This window comes from Nycticebus coucang, chromosome 1 (genome assembly GCF_027406575.1).
Source record: "Nycticebus coucang isolate mNycCou1 chromosome 1, mNycCou1.pri, whole genome shotgun sequence".
Classification (NCBI taxonomy): domain Eukaryota; kingdom Metazoa; phylum Chordata; class Mammalia; order Primates; family Lorisidae; genus Nycticebus; species Nycticebus coucang.
Window position 1 is genome coordinate 134,183,428 of NC_069780.1, and position 23,355 is coordinate 134,206,782.

Below are 23,355 nucleotides of genomic sequence, written 5' to 3' on the forward strand. Positions count from 1 at the left end.
TTGGCAGCAAACCCTATGCATGGTAGGCATGCGGAGCTTCAAATTGGCTTCTTAATGTCTCATTCTATGAACAGGTAGTCATGGTTAAGGAAAGCCCCTGTTATGTAAGACGGAGATCAAATAAGCATAAAAGATTTTGGGGAGAAGACAATGGAAAAAATATGGCCCTTAATATTTTTTTTTAAAGTTTAGAGTAGTCATCGTCCTTATGAAGTAAGAACAAGATATACTTTAGAAGAATATTCATAGAAATATTAGAAATTAAAAATTCAACACAAGGAAGATAAAGTTGAGGAAATTGATCAAAAACAAGAGCAAAAAACCTTTAATGATAAAAAATGGGAAGAAGATAAAATTAGAGCAATTATCTAAATGATAGATGTTTCAGAAGAAGAGAACAGAAATTGGAGGGGAAGAGATCATAAGTGAAATAATAAATGAACATTTCTCAGAATTATAAGAACATTGCATTTCTAGATTAAAAGGGACCGATGAAGATCTATTACAGTGAATTAAAATAGATTCATGCCAAGATTATCATGAAATTGCAGAGATTGTGAAATCATGATAGACTGATTTAGATAATAGATGATGAATCAGAATGATATTAGGCATCAACAGTGAATGTTAGAAGTAGGACAGTGCCTATGAGACACTAAGAGAAAATGATTTCCAGTGTACTGTATGCCTGGTCAAGTTATTAATGAAACATGAGAATAAAGGAAATTTGTAGATGGTCAATTTTTTTTTTTTTTTTTTGGCCGGGGCTGGGTTTGAACCCACCACCTCCGGCATATGGGACCGGCGCCCTACTCCTTGAGCCACAGGTACCGCCCAGATGGTCAATTTTTAATAGTTTACTTCTCAGGTATCCTTCCTTTTCCAGGAAGCAAGTAGAATTTGCTATCAATTAAAATAAGAAAGTAAGGAGGCCAGGTATGGGAAGCTCACATCTATAATTCTAGCGCTCTGGGAAGCCAAGGTGGGTGAATAGCTTGAGCTCAGGATTTGGAGGCCAGCCTGAGCAAGAGTGAGACCTGGTCTCCACTAAAAATAGAAAAACTAGCTGGGCATTGTGACAGTCACCTGTAGTCCCATCTACTTGATAGGCTGCTGCAAGAGGATCACTTCAGCCCAAGAGTTTGAGGTTGCTGTGAGCTATGATGATGCCATGGCACTCTACTCAGGGCGACAAAGAGAGACAGTCTCAAAATAAATAAATAAATCTGGAAAGAAAAATATTGGATCATGAAACTAAGAGGAGAGAAAGGAGAGGAGATTCACAAATCATAGGTATATATCATAGCTGTGGAACTGCTCTGTCTTGTGGTAACCATTAGCTTTATGTGGCTATATAAATTAAAATAAAATTTAAAAATTCACTCTCAGTCATACTACCTGCATTTTTAAGTACTTACTAGTCATGTGTGGCTACTGTGTTAAAGTAGACACAGCATTGCCATTGCAGAAAGTTACTTTGGATAACACTTGTGGAGATTGACTCATCTAGATTGGAGCAGATCAGAAAGCTCTGGGACATTGATTCAAGAAGAGGAAATTGAGAGAAGACTTGATGTGTTTGAATTTAGCCAGATGAGATTTACAGAGTTACCGGAGAGTTGAGATAAATTAGAGATAAATAATAAATAGTGTTAAGGCATATCAAAAAGCAGTGCAGGCAAGAAAGAAGAAACAGTCATGGTATATACTACCTGGCTCAGTTGTCAAAGTCTTTACACAGTCAGAAAGTAAAACTGAAAATTGATCTAACCAAAGTAATACAGATTACTGTTTTGAGGTGATTGTGATGTGTGCGTAGAAACCGTGGTTGTAGCGGAATTGGGATTGGGATGTGTGAAATGTATGTAATTGCTAAATTCTCACCTTCTGTATTGGGAAGTCTTGATTATGCCTGACGTGGAAAAATCAAGTAGTATGTTGATTAGGATTGTGGAAGCAAGTAAATACCTAAAAGATCAGTTAAATGATTTCAAAGTAGTTGTTTCTGGCGCATGGGAAATATGTTGTGTGTATGTGTGACCCACACAAGGAAGGTGGGCACAGAGCTGCTTTTTTCCCCTCAGGTCTTTATATGGCTGTTATATTCTGAACAAGGTACATGTATAACTTTGATTAAAGTCAACAAGTAAACATTTAAAAAGGTGGAACCATGTCCGGAATCTAATTAATGTCTACCACAAAATTAGCAGAGCTTTATAAATTGTCACTGGGCCTATAATGATCAGGGTCATCTGTTAAAAGGGCTGTGCTAACTAAAAAACTAATGAAAAAAGTCTCAAATGGAAGACACAGTACTATTTTAATTCAGTGGAAGATTTTTGGCCTATGTTGATATACAGATAAAGAAAAAGATGCAGCTGGGCACAGTGGCTCATGCCTGTAATCCTAGCACTTTGGGAAGCTGAGGCAGGTGGATTACCTGAGCTGATAGGTTTGAGACAGCCTGAGTCAGAGCAAGACCTCATCTCTAAAAATAGCCAGGAATTGTGGCTAGCATCTATAGTCCCAGTTACTTGGGAGGCTGAGGCAAGAGAATCCCTGGAGCCCGAGAGTTTGAGGTTGTTGTGAGTTATGCTACTGCGCTCTATCGAGGGTGAAAGTGAGACTCTGACTCACCCCCGAAAAAAAGAATAAAGATGCAAGTTTGTATAAACTTGCAGATACCACATTTTAGTGTATAGATAAGCTGAGAGAAAAAACAATTGAGGGCATTATCTTCAGCTGCTGTTTAGGAAATATTATTTGGCGTTAACTATGAATTTCCTTGATTCTATTGGAAGACTCATATTTTGGGGGAAGCGCAATCTACTTAACAAGTAGTATAAATCATTTGAACTAACTACTGAAGAGATTTATGATTAATACTAGGGTAAGTGTTTTAATTAATTTTTTTGGAGACAGTCTCACTTTGTTGCCCTCGGTAGAGTGCTGTGGCATCACAGCTCACAGCAACCTCCAGCTCTTGGGCTTAGGTGATTCTCTTGCCTCAGCCTCCCTAGTAGCTGGGGTTACAGGTGCCGGCAACAACACCCAGCTATTTTTTTTTTGTTGTTGTTGTTATTGCAGTTTGGCTGGGGCCGGGTTTGAACCTGCCACCCTCGGTATATGGGGCCAGTGCCCTACTCACTGAGCCCTAGGTGCCGCCCAATTTATTTATTTTTTTATATTTTTATGACAGAGTCTTACTTTGTCATCCTGGCATTAACGTTATCTCACAGCAACCTCAAATTCTTGGGCTCAAATGATCCTTTTGCTACAGCCTCCCAAGTAGCTGGGACTACAGGCTGGTCTCTTAAGACCTGAGCCGAAGCAGTCCAACTGCCTTGGCCTTCCAAAGTGCTAGGAGTCCAGGTGTGAACCAGCCTGCCCAGCCTAGTATTTTAGGTTTTAAAATCTGTGTTGGGGATGATTTATAATGGAAGCATTTTTTCCTTTCCTTGTTTGCTGGTCAGTTTTCCTTATGACTTCATACCTCTTACTGGGAGCCTTATCCATGATCTTCCCTACATTTTTTGATAGATCACTTAATTCCTCTTCACTAAAATTTAGATTTCTAGGTCTTCTAAAGGTTTTTTTTTTAAAGAATAACAAACATTGATATAAAATGATAACGACTGATGGTGTAGTTAAAGGCAAAACATGGCTGAAATTTGTGTTGGAGGATTGAAGTTATATTTTAGGGACTTGAGTCTGTAATACTTAGGGAAATGAGCAAAGGCATGTGAGAATCCTATACTACTCCGTGGGTACCTGAAAGATACTATTGGGAAATGAGATGGCTAGTTTGTTTAGGTGGAGTTCTAGCTGTCTAAAAAAAATCACATAGGGGCTCGGCGCCTGTGGCTCAAGCGGCTAAGACGCCAGCCACATACAGCTCTGAGCTGAGGGGTTCAAATCCAGTGCGGGCCTGCCTAACAACAATGATGGCTGCAACCAAAAAATAGCCGCGCATTGTGGTGGTTGCCTCTTATCCCAGCTACTTAGGAGGCGGAGACAGGAGAATTGCTTGAGTCCAGGAGTTGGAGATTGCTATGAGCTGTGATGCCACAGCATTCTATCCAGGGCAACAGCTTTAGGCTCTGTCTCCAAAAAAAAAAAAAGGGACATAGGATTCTGTTTATTGGGGAGGTAGGGATTACTTGGTGGAGACACAAAGATGACTGGCCATGGGTTTATCCCTTAAAGCACCAAACGTCTCATGGATGAGGCAGAAAACTAGAGTTTGTAAACATCTCATGATAATTCAATTTGATAGTAATGTATATGAAACATCAATTGTAGTCTTTGGAATGAGCCATTAATTTTGCCTGAGGGAAAGTGTTACTGAGAAAGTGATATTTAAACGTGGCTTTGAAGTTGTAAGTAGATTGTCAAGGAAGGGAGAAGGGAAATAACGTTCTTAAATACACATCTGAATAGAATATCAGTATCCGAAGGAAGGCACAGAGTCACAGAAGTTTAGAAAATATTTAGGCCCACATCCTGGAGAAGTGGTAGGCCTAACAAGTAGGAGAGGTAAGGATGGAGGTCCCATTGTGAAGTCTTAAGGTCCATTTTATTAGACAGGAAACTATCCGAAGAATTTTATGTAGGGATAACATGATTAAATACTTTAGGGGCATAATTTTTGTAGTGCTTGGAAATTTGTATTTTAAAGTCAGGGAAGTCAGTTAAAAGTGCTATTTTAATAGTTGAGGTGAAAGACGGACCAAAACTAGGAAAGTGGTAGTAGGAAGGGAGAAGAAAAGAGGTTTCAGAGAGATTTTCAGGAAGGGGCATGTGGTGACTCCATTGTCTCTGAGTAGGGAGGGAGGGAGGGAGCACATCTGGATGATTTTGGCTTAGGTGCTTAGGTATGGGTGGGAGGCTGTCATCTAAGATTGGGAGTATGACAGGAGTAGATCTGATGACACTATTAGTTCAGTTTTGACATGGAAAGTTCAGTGTTTCTATGAGACCTGTAAGTAGAGATGTATACAGTTAGAAATTATGTTGTAGTGCAGGGAGAGGTGTGGATATTTGTGGGGACCTGGAAGCCCAGGTCATTTATGGTGTGAGTGCGGTCAGCCAGAACTTTTGTATAAAGTGAGTGTCCATGTTTGTGAGTATTAGTGTGAGGCTGTGTAATTAAGGTAACCAAACATAACTGGAGGAGGATGCTGGCAGAAGGTATTATCTTTTGAGATGTGACCATTGATTTCCTGAAAGTCAAAAAGGAAATTTTTTTTTTTTTAGACAGAGCCTCAAGCTGTTGCCCTCAGTAGAGCGCTGTGGCATCACAGCTCACAGCAACCTCCAACTCCTGGGCTTAAGCGATTCTCTTTCCTCAGCCTCCCAAGTAACTGGGACTACAGGTGCCCGCCACAATGCCCAGCTATTTTTTGGTTGTAGTTGTGATTGTTTGGCAGGCTCGGGCTAGATTCGAACCCGCCAGCTCTGGTATATGTAGCTGGTGCCTGAAGCTCAAGCAGCTAACTTCATTCTTCTCTTACCTCCCAGGGAGGTAAGGGAAGGATTTAGTTAACAGCCTCCCATCCATACTTTCTTCCCAGGGAGGTAAGAGAAGGATGAAGTTAGCTGAGGATGCTAGCTGCCCACCAAATATTTGTGCTTTTTTTTCTTTATTCTGATCATTTGCCAGCAGCTGACCAATCAGAGATTATATTTTTTAACCATTGTCACAATTTTATGGTGCTGTGTGACTAGTTTTCCCCAAAGTAATGAAAGAAATGATGTCTGTGACTTGGGTCAAGGTGGTGAAGATACATTCCTTTTCCTTACCTGTCTGCTGCATTGAGGATGTAGAGGGTAGGGAGGCCACAGGGCAGCAGGCCACTGGGTTTCTGTGTTAGTCTGTTTGTTTGTGGCCCCAACAAACCCTGCTGTTCAGTATTTACATCCTGTATAGGCTGCTTGAATGTGGGCTGGACCTGTGAGAGGATACAGGACACTATGCTGAACCTCACGAAGGTTGGCAGTTGCCAGTGTGGTACTCTTAGCAGCCAGTTGCCAAGTGAGAAGTATGACCCCTGAGACCAGGACGTGGTAAGGAGACCTGAGCAGCTCTGGGGAAGAAGACCAAGGCTGTGATGACAAGCCCAGCAGCGCTTTCAGTCAGCAGCTACTACTGAGTGCCCCAGCCAATGCCCTACTCTGTCTTAGAGAGTTGTGATAAATAGTGATTACATTTTTGTTTTAAGCCAGTACATTTGAGGCTAGTTTGTTAGGCAAGAATAGGTCTCTGAAACAGTTCCAGGATGTTTGTGAAGTACACTACCCACTTGTCAGGAACACTTACATGAGACTGTTATTTGAGCAAAATAAGAACTTTTATTATGTTAAGCTTTACAGGTTTGTTTTGTTATGATAGCTGGTGTTACCTTAACTGATCTATAAAGCGCGAAGACTATCAGAATATATTCCCTAATAGCATAAGACAAGGTCTCATCACATTACTTATTTGGATTCATTTATGCATATCTCCTGTGGAGACAGTCATACACTGAAGGCTTCATGAGAGTTAAGCCAGGTTTTATGGAACAGGAGGGAAAGCATATTCCTGGGTGGACAAAGAAGAAATGATGATTCCATGAGAAAAGAAAACCCCTCAGTTGTGGGCGAGAATCTGTTCTTGAATTTGATCATGCATCCTGAATGGTATCACTTAAATTTATTCATTTATTTAAAAGTTTTTAAGTGTCCTGCCTGTAGATAGAGAAGGAGAAGGAAAAGGGAAGGAGCAGGGAGTAGTACCCTGTTTCCCTGAAAATAAGACATCCTCCGAAAATAAGACCTACTTACAGGACAGATAAGACGTCCCCTGAAAATAAGACCTAGCGCATCTTTGGGAGCACATCTTAAAATAAGACACTTTTATTTTCTGTGAAACAGGGTAGAAGAGCAAGTGAAAGGAATTAAGTGATAGTAGTAAAAATGTTGTAAGCTCTGTCTTCCTGCAACTTAACACTTTAAAGGATGAGATAGACAAGTAGAAGATACCTTGTCAGGCGGCGCCTGTGGCTCAAGGAGTAGGGTGCCGGTCTCATATGCCGGGGTGGCGGGTTCAAACCCAGCCCCGGCCAAAAATCACAAAAAAAAAAAGAAAAAAGAAGATACACTTCAGGTGCTTTGAAGAAAAATAGTATAGATTAAAAGAACAGTGTGTCTGTGTGTGGGGGTGGTATTCATTCTTTACTTTTTTTTTATTTATTTATTGCCAGGGCTGGGTTTGAACCCACCACCTCTGGCATATGGGGCTGGTTCCCTACTCTTTTGAGCCATAGGCGCTGCCCTGACTTTTTATTTTTTATTTTTTTTGAGCCAGAGTCTTGCTCTGTTGCATCAGGGACCCTCCTGTCTTAGCCTTCCAAATATGTGGAACTGCAGGCACACCCCCTCACAGCCAGATAATTGCTCGATTTTTTGTAGAGACAGGGTCTTCTGTGTTGCCTAGACTAGTGGTGAATTCTTGACCTCAAGCAGTCCTCCCCCCTCAGCCTCCCAACAGGCTGGGATTATAGTCTTGAACCACTGTACCTGGCAGCAGGGGTATTATTTTAAATAGACTGGTTAGGAGAAGCCTCTCTGGAAAAAGTGATAGAATAATGAGATACATGAAGTTTCAATAGAACAGATTTTTAGGCAAGGAATTGAAAACACAGAAGCCTTCAGGCAGAAACAAGTGTGGCTTGTTTCAGAAATGGCATGGCTAGGCTCAGCACCTGTGGCTCAAGCAGCTAAGGCCCCAGCCATATACACCTGAGCTGACGTGTTTGAATCCAGCCTGGGCCTGCCAAACAGTAATGACGGCTGCAATCAAAAAATAGCCGGGCCATTGTTGCGGGCGCCTGTTGTCCCAGCTACTTGGGAGGCGGAGGCAAGAGGATTGCTTGAGCCCAGGAGTTGGAGGTTGCTGTGAGCTGTGATGTCATAGCACTCTACCCAGGGTGAGAGCTTGAGTCTCTGTCTCCAAAAAACAAAACAAAAAAAAGTCGTGGCTAGAGTACAGTGAAATGATAGAGGTTTAGAGAGGTAGAGTTTGAATTTTATTCTTCAGGTGATAGGAAATCATTGAAAGGTTTTTAAGAGGAGAGTAACATCTGATTTGTCTTGTCAAAAGGTACTTCTGGGCTGGGGACAGTGGCTTACTCCTATAATCCTAGCACTCTGGGAGGCTGAAGCAGGTGGATCACTTGAGCTCACGAGTTTGAGACCAGCCCGAGCAAGATCAAGATGCCTGTCTCTACTAAAAATGAAAAACTGAGACAGGAGGATCACTTGAATCTAAGAGTTTGAGATTGTTATGAGCTATGACACCACATTACTCTCCCAAGGGTGACAGCTTGAGATTGCCCCCCCCACCCCCAAAAAAAAAGTTGCCTGTGGCTCCTATGTGGAAAACTGGGTACAGAGGAACTGGAGAGAGGGCAAGGTTGAGGTAAACTAGTTTAGAGGCTGTTGTAGAAGCCTGGTGAGAGCTTTGGTGCCTTTGACAGGGAGAAGGGGGTAGAGGTGGTGAGAGGTAATCATGTTTGGGTTAAGTGACAAGGTTATTCTGCAGGATCTCTGGTGGGTAAAGGGAAAGTGTCAGTGATGGGCCCTCTAAGTAACAGGTGAACGGTGGTGAGGTTTACTGAAAAACTAGTAACTGGGGGAGGTAGTTTGAGAACTGTCTGTGCAAGATCTGATTATAAATGGTTTATTGGAGTCAAGTGTATAAATTGCTGTTATATTTATATTTTTAACAGCTTTATTGAGATATTCACATACCATATGATCCAGTCATTTAAACTATTTAATTCACTTATTTTTTTATATATTCACAGAATTGTGCAGCTGTTGCTTCAACTAATTTTAGGTAATTTTCATTTCCCCAGAAAGAAACTCTATACTCAGTAGCAGTTTCTCTCCATTTCCTCCCCAATCCCGGGCTCCTGGTCCTTGGCAGCTCTAGTCTTCTGAATGTTTTATATAAATGAATCAAGCAGTGCACCACCTTTTGTTCTTCTTTTGCTTACCATATGTTTTTCAAGTTGCATCCATACTGCAGCACTCAATCAGTATTTGATTCCTTTTTATGACCAAATAATATTCACTTTATAGATACAGCAATTTTGTCTTCATCAGTTGATGGACTTTTGGGTTGTTTCTATTTTTGGCTATTTTGAATTATGCTTCTGTGAACAATTGTATACATGTCTTTATGGGGACGTGTCTTCATTTCTTTTGGAATATATACTTAGTAGTGGAATTGCTGGGTTGTGTGTAACTCAGTTTTGCCTTTTGAGCACTTGCCAAACTTTTCCCAATGCAGTAGCACTATTTTACCTTTTCATTAGTAGTATATGAGGGTTGCAGTTGCTCCACATCTTGGCTAGTACTTGTAATTATCTGTCATACTGATAATAGCCAACCTAGTAGGTGTGGAGTAGCATGCCTTTGTAATTTTGATTTGCATTTTCTGAATGACTACGGATGTTGAGCATCTTTTCATCTGCTTTTTTGACCATTTTGACCTTCTTTGAACAGAAATACTATTAAAATCGTTTGTCCATTTTTAATTGAGTTTTTTTTTTGGATGGGGCTGGTTTTGAACCCACCAACTCCTGTATATGGGGCCGGCGCCCTACTCCTTTGAGCCACAGGTGCCGCCCTTTAATTGAGTTTTTAAAACTTTTTTCACAGCTTTATTGCGGTGTAACTGACATAATAAAAAAAGTGCCCATACTTAATTTCTTTCTTTTTTCTTTTTTTTGAGACAGAGCGTCAAGCTGTCGCCCTGGGTAGAGTGCTGTGGCATCACAGCTCATAGCAACCTCTAATTCTTGGGCTTAAGCGAGTCTCTTGCCTCAGCCTCCCAGGTAGCTGGACTACAGGTGCCCGCCACAATGCCCAGCTATTTTTTGGTTGTAGTTGTCATTGTTGTTTTGGCAGGCCCAGGCTGGATTTGAACCCCCCCAGCTCCGGTGTATATGGCTGGTGCCCTAGCTGCTGAGCTATAGGCACTGAGCCAGGCACAGACATTTTTAATTTTGTGAGGTCTAATTTATCTGCATTTTCTTTTGGCACTTGTGCTTTTGGTGTTGTATCTAAGAAGACTTTGCCTAACCCAAGATGACAAAGGTTTACTCCTATGTTTTCTTCTAGTTTTATAATTTTAGCTCTTATATTTAGGTGTACGATCCAGTTAAGATTTGTTTATGGTACAAAGAGGGAGCCCAACATCATTATTTTAGATACATGGATATCCAGTTGTCCTAGCACCATTCATTGAAAAGACAGATCTTACCTGTAGTTTTTCCCTATGGAATTGTCTTGGCACTCATGTCAAAAATCAATTTACCATAAATAATGAGGGTTTGTTTCTGAATCATTTATTTGATTCCATTGATCTCTTCATCTGTACTCCTGCCAGCAACATAGTCTTTGATTACTGTAGCTTTGTAGTAAGTTTTGAAATTGAGAAGTGTGAATACTTCAACTTTGTTTTTTGTCAAAATTGTTTTGGGCTTTGGGGGTCTTTTTCATTTCCCTGTGATTTTTAGGATCAGCTTGTCAATTTCTACAAAAAAATCAGCTAGGATTTTGAATCTGTAGGTCATTTTGGGAAATATTGACATCTTAACAATGTCAAGTCTTCAGATCTGGGAACATGAGATGTCTGTCTTTTCATGTTCTCTAATTTTTTTAAACAATGTTTTCACTGTACCAGGTTTTTATTTCTTTTAAATTATTATTTTATGATTTTTTGGTGCTATTGTAAATGAAATTATTTTCTCAGTTTTGTTTTGGTTCATTGCTGATACATAGAAATGCAATTGATTTTTTTATACTGATCTTGTGTCCTGCAACTTTGCAAAACTTCTTGATTGGTTTTGATAGTCTTTTAGTTGATTCCTTAAGATTTCTATATGCAAGATCATATCATTTGCTGATATAGTTTTGTTTCTTGTCTCCCCACCTGAATGCCATTTCTTTTTCTTACCTAATTGCCCAAATTACTTGGTTGAACTGAAAAAAGTTGTTGGCATCCAGTACAATGTCCAATAAAAATGATGAGAGTGGACATCCTTGCCTTGTTCCTGATCTTTCAGTCTTTCACCAATGAGTGTAACATTAGTGGTGGGTTTTTCATGGATGCCCTTTATCAGGTAGAGAAGTTGAGTATTTTTATCACAAAAGGTGTTAGCTTTTGTCAAATGCTTTTTCTTTGATTATTGACATGATCATGTAGCTTTTATTTACATTTATATGAGCTGCCATCATTACAGAGGTTAAAGACAGACACTAGTGGTAAGCAGTATTTGAATAAATGGCAGAAGTCTTGGGAGTGTTTAAGATTATCCAGAGAGTATAGAAAGAGAAAAAGACCAAACATGGAACTTTGGGAAATACAAACATTCAATCTGTCATGTGCAATGCTATATTTAATTTAATTTGAGTTAATAAGTTTCATGAAAACTTGACCTAAGGTAGCAGGTTGCAATTTTTGCTTTGCCGTGTAATCATGCTACTGTCTGCAGCTACTGATGTATCTTAAGAATCTCTGGTAACACTGGAAGTTTTTATTACTTTAATTTAATTGTGTTTGTATGAGCCAAACCCTGGAGAGTAGGAGTATGTAAGGTGAAGGCAAAGGAAGAACCAGTGTGATTTTTTTTTTGAAGTGAATATGCGCATGGCAAGTAAATAGCAGAACTGTAAACTTTGTGAACACTGCTTGTACATAAATTGACTATTTTAACACTACTCTTAGATGTTGGTGTTTACCTTTTTGCCACTAGAATGTATGTTTCTGTGAAAATAGAAAAAAACTTCAACTTGTGGGAAATTTCCTTCATATCATTAATTGGTATTCCTTTGTAAGGAACCCAAAGCAGGCACAATAATATGCAACCATAGATCTCTGACTTTGTGCTGAGAACCACAACTAGGCAGTACTCTCATTCATTTTTGCTTTGTACTTCTTACTTGAACTGTTGCTGCTTATATTGTCTCTTCTAATTTTATGATCACTACTACAATGAGAAAACTCTTGACTTCAAGGCATTAAAAACTAATAATGGTCAAATTAGCTTATGGTGAGACTGCTCGTTAGATTCATGCAAGAAAGTCAGACCCTTGGAAATAGCGTAACTGCATGTTAGCTATTAAAATCTAAGTATATAATAATGTGTGTTGCCTATTTTAAGTTTAAATTACATGAGAGTTTTGGAGACTGTTGCAAAAGTTATTGAAATTCACCCATTAAATCATAAATAATTCAAATTACTTGGTTAAACTGAAAAAAAGTTGTTAATCAACCAATTAAATGATATGAGTGGTAAATCAATTTGTGAGATGTTTGTTTTTGTTTGTTTGAACTGCTGTTATTAGAATTACCCAGACTCGTGAATAATCTGAGAATAATAGATTATTATTTGAAACATAAAAGCGTAGAATATTGACTGATAACCATGAATTCCAAAATTAATAGAAAATGGGGAAACCCCACTACGTACCCTCAACTTGTAAATTATTAAGATACATTAAAGGAACTAATATATCTGTTTGGATGGTCAGAACCCAAATATACAGCAGGATTCTTAAAAGACAAATTGGCATAGTTGTGTGTAATACAGACAGACCTATCTGGATAATCCAAAATTATTTTTCTTGTTTAACTTTAAACATGTAAGATGTATTTAGAATTATATTCACAGTAAAAAGTTGGCTGATTTAGCCATTTCTAAGACACATGTTTCCAGTTAGTCCTAAGATAGTGCAAAAAATTTGGAGAACTAATTCATTTCTTTACCATCATAAAGTAGATAAAAATAAAACAGTACTCAGTAGGAAATAAGTAAAGTAGAAAGATTAATATTCAGGTACTTAGGTAATACGTAGAGTCAAGTATTTGACTTTTGGAAAGTGATAGTGAACTATTTATTTAGCCTTCATTAGATGATAACTGTTGGTAAATATAAGATGCATAGGTCTTTTCCTTATCACATGTACACATTATGCCTAATAATAGCTTGAAAGCATTATGTGACAGAATTTACTTTTCTTTAACATTCTTCTTGATGTAGGAAAAAATCTAAACATTTTAACTTGTATTCACTAAATCTATATATATCTGAATGTGAAAAACTGGTTCACTGGTTCTGTTCTTATTATTGTAGGAAGCATATGTGCCTCATTTCTTACCCAGAGTTACCAACTGCCAGTTCTTGATACCATGTTTCTAAGAAAGAAATATCGAGGTAAAGATTTTGGGCTTCAAATGCTGGAGGACTTTGTTGATTCGTTTACAGAAGATGCACTTGGCTTGCGGTATCCACTGTCTTCTCTCATGTACACAGGTAAACGGTCTAAGTTAAAAAATGCCAAATTTGTCTCAGTGTCACTTCTGACTTCTTCATGGTACTGCAATTATATATATGTCAGTATAAAGTAAATTGCAGTCAGATGTGGTAGCTCATGCCTATAATTCTAGCACTTTTTGAGGCTGAGTAGGGGGATTCCTTGAGGCCAGGAGTTTGTCTCCTGGGCAAAATAGTGAGACTCTGTTCTATAAAAAATAAAAATAATTTGAAATTTTAAAAAAATTAAGAAAATTTGTAATCTTTTGCTCTTTAGGACTTAATTTTGCAGATGTGCTCTTACATAACGTATATGGCTTTTTGGAGGTGGTTAAAAAAATAGATACAATTTACATACCGTAAAATTCACTCTGTTAACATGTGCAATTCAGTGGTGTTTAGTATATTCACAGTTGTGCAAGCCTAATCACTAATTCCAGAACGTTCTCACCCCCAAAAGAAACCCTGTTCCAAGTGGCGGTCACCATTATTCTTCATTCTCTACTCCCCCCATCCCCTGTGAACCATTAAGTTACTTTCTGTCTCTCTGGATTTACCCATTCTGAACATACCATATAAATGGAATCATACAATGTGACCTTTTGTGTCTGGCTTCTTTCATTTAAATAATGTTTTCAAGGTTTATACATCTGTCAAGCATGTATTAGTACTTCATTTCCTTTTATCACTGAGTAAAATATTCCATTGTGTCGATATAATACATTTTGTTTATAGTATGTTTTGTTTCAAAGTGATACTACCTTTTCTTTTTTGAGACAGATTCTTGTTCTGTTGTCCTGGGGAGAGTGCTGTGGCATCAGCCTAACTCACAGTAACCTCAGACTCCTGGGTTCAAGCGATCCTACTGCCTGAGCCTCCGCGTAATTGGGACTATAGGCACCTGCCTCAACCCCCACCTAATTTCCTGTTTTCTTTTTCTTTTTCTTTTTTTTTTTTTTTTTTTGTAGAGACAGAGTCTCACTTTATGGCCCTTGGTAGAGTGCTGTGGCCTCACACAGCTCACAGCAACCTCCAACTCCTGGGCTTAAGCGATTCTCTTGCCTCGGCCTCCCGAGCAGCTGGGACTACAGGTCCCCGCCACAACGCCCGGCTATAATTTCCTGTTTTCAATAGAGATGAGGTCTTGTCGTTCAGGCTCGTCTTGATTTCCTGAGCTCAAGTGATGCTCCTGCCTCTGCCTCTTACAGTGCTGAGATTACAGGAATGAGCCACTGTGCCCAGCCTGATTGTATCATTTTACATTCCCATAAATGATGCACGAGGGCTATAATTTCTTCACATCTTTGTCAGCATCTGTTGTCTGTATTTTTAATTGTAGCCCTCCTGGTCAATGTGAAGTAGCATCTCATTGTAGTTCTGATTTTCATTTGACGTTTGTGCATCTTTTCGTGTGCTATTGGTCATTTGTATACCTCCTTTGGAGAAATGTCTATCTAGAGTCTTTGATTATTTTTTCTGTGGGCTATTTGTCTGTGGTAGCTTTTTAAACTTACATGACCAAAAACGTTTCAAACATATAAAATGGTATAAAGAATAAGATAATAAAGACTCGCGTACCATTCATGAGAAGTGGATTGTTACTAGTACAGTTGAACCTCCATAATTAGACTTCCTCCTTGGGGTAAGGACTATTCTCATTTTGGCAATTACTTTTACCATGCATTTTTTAGATTTTTGTATGTGTCCTCAAACAATTATAGTTTTGCATATTAAACATTATATAAATGTGTACTGTGTGAAGCCTTTCGCACTGTCCTTTTGTTCCTCAATCTTTGTGTTTGCAAGATTCATCCATGTGAATTTATACAGTCCTATTCATTAATTTTTAGTATTGTGTGGTATTATAGTCTATATGAATATGCTATTTGATGATGTTTTAAAAACCATTAGTGAATTTATTTTTCTATTTGCATAAAGGTCATACAATTGCTTTTTTTCTTGATGAAGTAAGATTTAATCCTAGAAAGTAATTAATTTGGAAACTTTTATAAAATGTAGTTTATTATTGATTTTAGCCTAACATTAGGTGTTTATTTCCACTGAAAATATGTTTTTATTCTAGGTCCTCTCTCTTTAATGTCAAAAGTTATCCAGAAAACAGTATTGAGTGCCCTTGAATCATATTTTCTCTTTAGACATAAGAGTGGGATGGACATTGTATGCTCTTGGATAATCCTTAAAATGGATTACCCTTAATTACTGCTTTAGTGCATTTGGGGAGAAATGCAGACATCCCCTGCAGACAGAATCTCTTAATATTTACTCTCTTCTATGATTCTAATGATAAATGAATTGTATGCCTAATGAGTTACAGGTAAGTGTTAGCTGTCTGTCTTTGCGTAAAGTCTTGGTGGTCTCAAACTCTTTATTTTTCCTTCGATTTATATGAAAGTTCCCCTGACAATGTTTTATTGATATCATCTATATGATTTTTTATGAATAAAACTCTGAAAAGTGAAAATAATTGATTATATTGAGAACAGAAACAGTACTATTTCAGACCATGTGGCTTCTCCATCACTTTCTGTTTCTTTTCTTTCCTTTTTTTTTTGGTTGCAGTTGTTATTGTTTACCTGACCCTGGTTCAAACCTGCCACCCTCAGTGTATGTGGCTGGCATCATGACTACTGTGCTATGGGCGCGGAGCGCACTTTCTGTTTCTGACTATTCCTTGAAGAGTACAATTAGATTTGTAGAGCTTGGATTTTCTGTGTTGTTTTCTCTTCCAACTTAAGTAATAGCTCCTTGATGTTCTGTATGTCTGATGGTTCTTTGAGGATCTTCACTTGTTTCTAATCATATTTTTGAAGATCTTAGGAAAGATTCTAGTGTTTTATTTTGCATGCTTTAAAAAATAATTTGTTTCCCAAATAGGTAATAAGTGCCCAGTATGGATGGGTTTGGTAGATATGTATGTAGGCTAGAGTAGATAATCAGCTAAAATAGGAAGTTGGGTTTACACAGTAAACAATACTTACTGTCTGTATTATGTTACGGTTTCTAAGTATACTATATAGCATGTATACCTAGAAACAGGGAATAATTAGTCAATGGTCTTTATTACTTAGCTCTAGTGTAATTTTGCATAGGAAACTATTTCTGTCCCTAAACAGGGTCTCTGACTTTTTATCAATTAAACACAATTTTTCTTTCTTTCTTTCTTTTCTTTTTTTTAATGAAATAAAGCAATTTTTAATTTTAGAAAATGATACAATATGTGATACATTCATTTCATATGTACACAGAGGCGCTGGGCCCAGAAGACCCAGCCTGATTTTCACACACTTAAGCAGAGCATTTGCTCTGGATCGGGTTCCAGAACAGCCTTCAGTTCACTTTGGTTGAGCAGGTGTGGGGGGTGGCATAGAGAGGATGGGCTGATGGTGAGTTGCCTTGGTCCCTGTGGGCCAGGGTGGTGGAAGCATACCGAGGACTGGGGTAGAACCAATCCCATTTGATTGTTTTCCAGAGCTGAGCTCCCACTAAACATAATTTTTCATAAATGCTTGCTGAGATTACTTAAATTTTATCTTGAGTGAGGCAGTACAAATTGGAATATGTGTCAACAGAAAATGGGGACACTTTCCATAAATTTGAGGGATAATAGTACTAAAATGTTCTTGTCACATATCCAAAACACGTTTGTCTTATTTTTTAATTGAATCATGATTTTGATTTTATGTTCATTTTCATTTTTTAATTATTTATTAAATCAGAACAGTGAACATTGATGCATTTATGGGGTTTAGTGTAGTGCTTTGATATACAATGTAAAATGCTTACATCGAACTAAGTAACATGTCCATCACAATTATAGTTGTTTCTTAATAGTTTTGAACTGTGCCATTGCATCATGCACATTAGGTGAGGTCCCCCAAATACTCTCCCTCCTCACCTATCCCCCCTCCCTCCCCGCTCTTTCCTCTTCCCTTCTACTTTCTGGACTGTAGTTATGTTTTGCCAATCATATGAATGTGTAGGGAATTATATATTGATTTCATGGTAATATTGAGTACATCGGATAGTTTTTTTAACATTCTTGAGATACTTTACTAAGAAGAATATGTTCCAGCTCCATCCAGGTAAACATAAAAGATGTGAAGTCTCCGTCCTTTTTTATGGCTGCATAGTATTACATGGTGTACATACACCACAATTTGTTAATCCATTCATGCACTTGGGTTGTTTCCATGTCTTGGCTATTATGAATTTGGCTGCAATAAACATTCTGGTACAAATGTCTTTGTTGTAAAATAATTTTTGATCATCTGGATATATATACCTAGTAGAGGAATTGCAGGATCAAACGGTAGGTCTACTTTTAGTTCCTTGAGTGTTCTCCAAACTTCTTTCCAGAAAGGTTGTATTAGCTTGCATTCTCACCAGCAGTACAGAAGTATCCCCTTCTCTCCGCATCTACACCAACATCTGTAGTTTTGGGATTTTGTGATGTGGGCTAATCTTACTGGAGTTAGATGATATCTTAAAGTGGTTTTGATTTGCATTTCTCTGATGATTAAGGATGATGAGCATTTTTTCATGTGTTTGTAGGCCATGCACCTGTCTTCATCAGAGAAGTTTCTGTTCAAGTCTCTTGCCCACATAGAAATGGGGTTATTTGTTCTTTTTTTATTGATTAGTTTGAGTTCTCTGTAGATTCTAGTTATCAGACCTTTGTTGGAAGCATAACCTGCAAAAATCTTCTCCCATTCTGAAGGTTGTCTGTATGTTTTACTTACTGTGCTCTTGGCTGTGCAAAAACTTTTTAGTTTGATCAGATCCCAGTAATGTATTTTTGGTGTTGCTTCAAATTGCCTGCGGTGTCCTCCTCATAAAATATTCTCCCAGGCCAGTTTCTTCAAGAGTTTTCCCTGTACTCTCTTGTATTTTTTTTTGGTTTTTGGCCCGGGCTAGGTTTGAACCTGCCACCTCTGGCATATAGGACCAGTGCTCTACTCCTTGAGCCACAGGCACTGCCCTCCCGTAGTATTTTTCTAGTTTCATGTCTTAAGTTTAAATCTTTTATCCAGTAAGAATCAATTTTTGTTAATGGTGAATGGTAGGGAGGGGTTCAGTTTTAGTCTTCTACAGGTTGCCTGTCAGTTCACCCAGCACCATTTGTTAAATAGGGAGTCTTTCCCCCACCGAGTATTTTTGATAGGCTTGTCGAAGATCAAATGGCGATAGGTAGCTGGGTTTATCTCTTGGTTCTCTATTCTGTTCCATAAATCTACCTCTCTGATTGTGCCAGTTACCAAGCTGTTTTGATCACTATAGATTTATAGTATAGCCTGAAGTCTGGTAACATGGATACCTCCTGATTTGTTTTTATTTTTGAGTAATGTATTTGCTATTCGAGGTTTTTTCTGATTCCATATAAAACGAAATACTATTTTTTTCAAGTTCTTTAAAGTATGACAATGATGCTTTAATAGGGATTGCATTAAATCTGTAGATTTTTTTGGGTAGTATGGACATTTTAACAATGTTGATTCTTCCCAGCCATGAGCTTGGTATGTTTTTCCATTTGTTAACATATTCAGCTATTTCTTTTCTCAGAGTTTCGTAGTTCTCTTTATTGAGATCTTTCAAGTCCTTTGTTAGGTAAATTCCCAGATATTTTATCATCTTTGGTATTACTATAAAAGGAATAGACTCCTTGATTATATTTTCAGCCTGGCTATATTGTTGGCATATATAAAAGCTACTGATTTGTAAGTATTGATTTTGTATCCTGAGATGCTGCTGTATTCCTTGATCATTTCTAAAAGTTTTGAAGTTGAGTCCCTGGGATTTTTCCAGGTATAAGATAATAGCATCAGCAGAGAGTGAGAGTTTGATCTCTTCTGACCCTATTTGGATACCCTTGATTGCCTTCTCTTGCCTGATATGACTAAGACTTGCATTACTATGTTGAATAGCAGTGGAGACAGTGGGCATCCTTGCCTGGTTCCTGATCTGAGTGGGAATGTTTTTAATTTTACACCATTCAATATGATATTGGCTATGGGTTTGCTGTAGATACCCTCTAACAATTTAAGAAATGTCCCTTCTATGCCTATTTTCTTAAGAATTCTGATCATGAAAGGATGCTGGGTATTATCAAAGGCTTTTTCTGAGTCAGTTAAGAAAATCATATGGTCTTTGTTTTTATTTTAATTGATGTGATGTATTATATTTATGGATTTGTGTATGTTAAATGAACCCTGTAACCCTGGAATAAAACCAACTTGATAATGGTGTATAATTTTTTTGATGTGTTGTTTAATTCTGTTTGCTAAGATCTTATTGAATATTTTTGCATTGGTATTCATTAATGATATTGGTCTATAATTTTCTTTCATTGTTGGATCCTTTTCTTGTTTGGGTATTAGGGTGATATTTGCTTCATTGAATGTCTTGGGAAGTATTCCTTCTTTTTCTATGCTTTGGAAAATGTAGTATAATACAGGTACTAGTTCCTCTTGAAAGGTTGGACAGAATTCGGATGTGAAGCCACCTGGTCCTGGACTTTTCTTTTTTGTGAGTTTTCATATTGTTGATGCTATTTCAGTGATTGATATAGGTCTATTCAAGATTTCTAGTTCTTTCTGGTTGAGTCTAGGAAGGTGGCATGCTTCCAGATATTGGTCCATTTCTTTTCAGATTTTCATATTTCTGGGAATATTTTTGTAGTAATCATTGAGCATTTTTTGAGTTTTTTTTTTTTTGTAGAGATAGTCTCATTTTGTCACCCTAGATAGAGTGCTGTAGCATCACAGCACAGCAACCTCCAGCTCCTGGACTTAGGCCATTCTTTTGCTTCAGACTCCAAGTAGCTGGACTACAGATGTGCCCGCCACGATGCATGGCTACTTTTTTTTTTTTTATTGTTGGGGATTCATTGAGGGCATGGCTACTTTTTTGTTGCAGTTTGGCTGGGGCTGAGTTCAAACCTGCCACCCTTGGTATATGGGGCTGCTGCCCTACTCACTGAGCCATAGGTGCTGCCTGATTTTTTTGAATTTCTGAGTAATTTTTTGAATTACTTTTCCTTTATTGTTTCTGTTAGACAATATTAGAGATTTTCCTTTGCTGTTTCTGCTTAGGTTGGCCAAAGGTTTATCAATTTTGTTAATCTGTTCAAAAAAGCCAACTTTTTGTTTTATTGATCTTCTGAATGATTCTTTTGTTTTCAATTCATTTAATTCTGCCCTAATTTTGGTTAGTTCTTTTCTTCTGCTGGGTTTGGGGTTGGAATGTTCTTCCTTTTCTAGTTGCTTGAGGTGATCCATTAAGTTGTTGGCTTCCTCTCTTTCTGTTTTCTTGATGAAGGCTTCCAGTGTTACAAATTTCCCTGTTAGGACTGCCTTTGCAGTATCCCATAGGTTTTATTAATTTGTGTCTTCATTATCATTTGTTCCAATAATTTTGTGACTTCCTTCTTAATCTCGTCTTTGACCCAGCTATCATTTAGCGTAAGATTATTTAGTTTCCATGACTTTGGTTGAGTATGAAGATTCCTGTTGCAGTTGAGTTCACCTTTTATTCGTGGCGGTCCAAGAAGATACAGGGAATAATTTCTGTTCTTTTAAATTTCCTGATGTTAGGCTTGTGTCTTAGGATATGATCTATTTTGGAGGATGATACGTGGGCTGATGAGAAGAATTTATATTCAGTTTTATTAGGATGAAATGTTCTATAGAGGTCTGTAAGGTCCATTTATTCTAGGGTCCGGTTTAAGTCTAATATTTCTTTGTTTAGTTTCTTCTTGGAGGATCTATTCAAAACTGTCAAAGAGGTGTTAAAATCTCCAACTGTTATAGTGCAGGAAGTACCCCAAAGTTCATATCCATTTGGGGTTTGCTTTATCAATTGAGAAGCATTCTGGTAGGGCGTAAATGTTAATTATCAAAATCTCTTCATGTTGGGTGTTTCCCTTGACAATATGTAGTGACCATCCTTGTCTTTCTTTATCTTTGTTGGTTTAAAGGCAATTCTATTTGCAACTAAAATTGCAACCTCTACTTTTTTCTGGTTTCCATTTGCCTGTGTTATAGAAGTCTGTCCTATCACTCTGAGTCTATTTTTATCCTTTAAGGTAAGGTGAGATTCTTGTATACAGCAGATATCTGGTCAAATATCCAGTCTGAGTTTATGTATCCAGTCAGCCAGCCTGTCCCTCTTTAGAGGATAATTTAAGCCATTCACATAAATTGAGAGTATTGACAAGCCTGATTGTGTTTGGGGTGTCATGATTTTCAGATGTCCATTGGACAGTTTTTTTTTTTTAACTTTTTTTTTATTTTTATTTATTTATTTTTTTTAAAGGAATTCTTTTATTTATTTATTTATTTATTTTGATTTTGGCCGGGGCTGGGTTTGAACCCGCCACCTCTGGCATATGGGACTGGCGCCCTACTCCTTGAGCCACAGGCGCCGCCCGTGTCCATTGGACATTTTAAATCCTTTTACTACTTGGAAGTTGGGTTTTGTTAAAAATTTCTGGGTGAGTTTACTTTGGCGGTAGAGCATTGTGCTGGTCATTGTGCAGGATGGGTCTGAGAATATCCTGGAGAGCTGGTTTAGTTATGGCAAATTTCTTTAACATGTCTATGTCATTAAAGTATTTGATTTGTCCAGCACAGATGAAACTCAGTTTAGCTGGATACAGGATCCTGGGTTGGAAGTTGTTTTGTTTTAGAAGACTGATGGTCGATGACCATCTTCTTCTGGCTTGAAACGTTTCAGCTGAGAGATCTGCAGTCATTCTGATACTTCTCCATTTGTAGGTGATGCTTTTCTTGCATCTGGCTGCTTGCATAATTTTCTCCTTCATCTTAACTTTGGCAAAGTTAATCACAATGTGTCTAGGAGATACTTTATTATTTGGAATAAGTCTTTCTGGGGTTCTGAAACTACTATCTGGAGTTCTGTATCTCTTGGCAATGCTTGGGAAATTCTCCTCTAAGATCTCTTGGAACAGATCATCTGTTACCTTTAGGGAACCATCCTCTTCTTTTTCGGGACTAACTATATAAGATGAATGTTTGATCTTTTGGATTGATCCCACAACCCTCTCAGGGAATGATCAGTTTTTGCTCTCCATTTGTCTGCCTCTTTGAGCGTTTGGGAATATTCAAAAGCTTTGTCTTCAGTTTCAGAGATCCTTTCTTCTGCCTGGTTAACTCTATTACTGAGGGATTCTACTGTATTTCAGAGCTCCTCAACTAACTTTTTTGTTTCCTTGAGCTCTGCTACCTCCTTTCTCATTATGTCCATATATTTGTTGACTTTGTCTTTGGATTCACTAATTTCTTAAGACAGTCTTTGGAATTCAATTTCTATCTTTTTTTCCATTTTATTTATCTTATTTGCTATCCATATTCTGAATTCAATTTCTGACATTGCTGCCATTTGTCTATTATTTATGGAATCTTCATTTTTATCTCCTTTGTCATTTCTTGGGGTTGTTGACCTAGTCTGGTTATTCATGTTGCCAGAGTTCTTCTGTTGGGTCCACACCAGGTTTATTTTCCACCATTTGGTTATTAGAATTGGTAGGGTGAAATTGAATTATTGCAGGTAGTAGAAATAGGCCTTTACCAAAGTCCTAGGCTTTGTAATTGTGGCTTATCTCCTAAAACCTTACAAAGGCCCCTTTCAGAGTTTTGGCCAGAGACTCTGAGGACCTACTTGGTGAGATAGTACAAGCTAGCTCTGTTTTGGTATCAGCCAACCTCTACCCAATCCTCAGAATCCACAATATTAGGTTTAAATCTCTGCTGTGCAGAGATACAAATAGCTGTGGTGCCCAGCTCCCACCCTTCAGTTCTTTTCCACTTCATAGCTTCGACGGTAAACTTCAGAATGTCACCGAGCAGACAGTCCCAGACATGAGTTCCAGTTAAATTGTCTCAGGCAGTGCATACCCTGCTCAACAGAGAAGGATTCAAGGGTCTCCAACAGCACAATTGGAGCCAGGGAGCCA

At 38.1% G+C, this 23,355-nt stretch overlaps 1 protein-coding gene across 7 annotated transcripts in view; it reads left to right on the top strand.

Annotated features, from left to right (window-relative positions):
- FAM169A (family with sequence similarity 169 member A) overlaps positions 1-23,355 on the top strand; it is an 86,976-nt gene that overhangs the window by 39,902 nt on the left and 23,719 nt on the right. For all 7 annotated transcript variants that reach the window (XM_053588591.1, XM_053588629.1, XM_053588595.1 and 4 more), the window contains one exon: positions 13,185-13,364. In XM_053588591.1, coding sequence (XP_053444566.1) covers positions 13,185-13,364 — 180 coding nt within the window. The remainder of the gene's footprint in view (positions 1-13,184; positions 13,365-23,355) is intronic.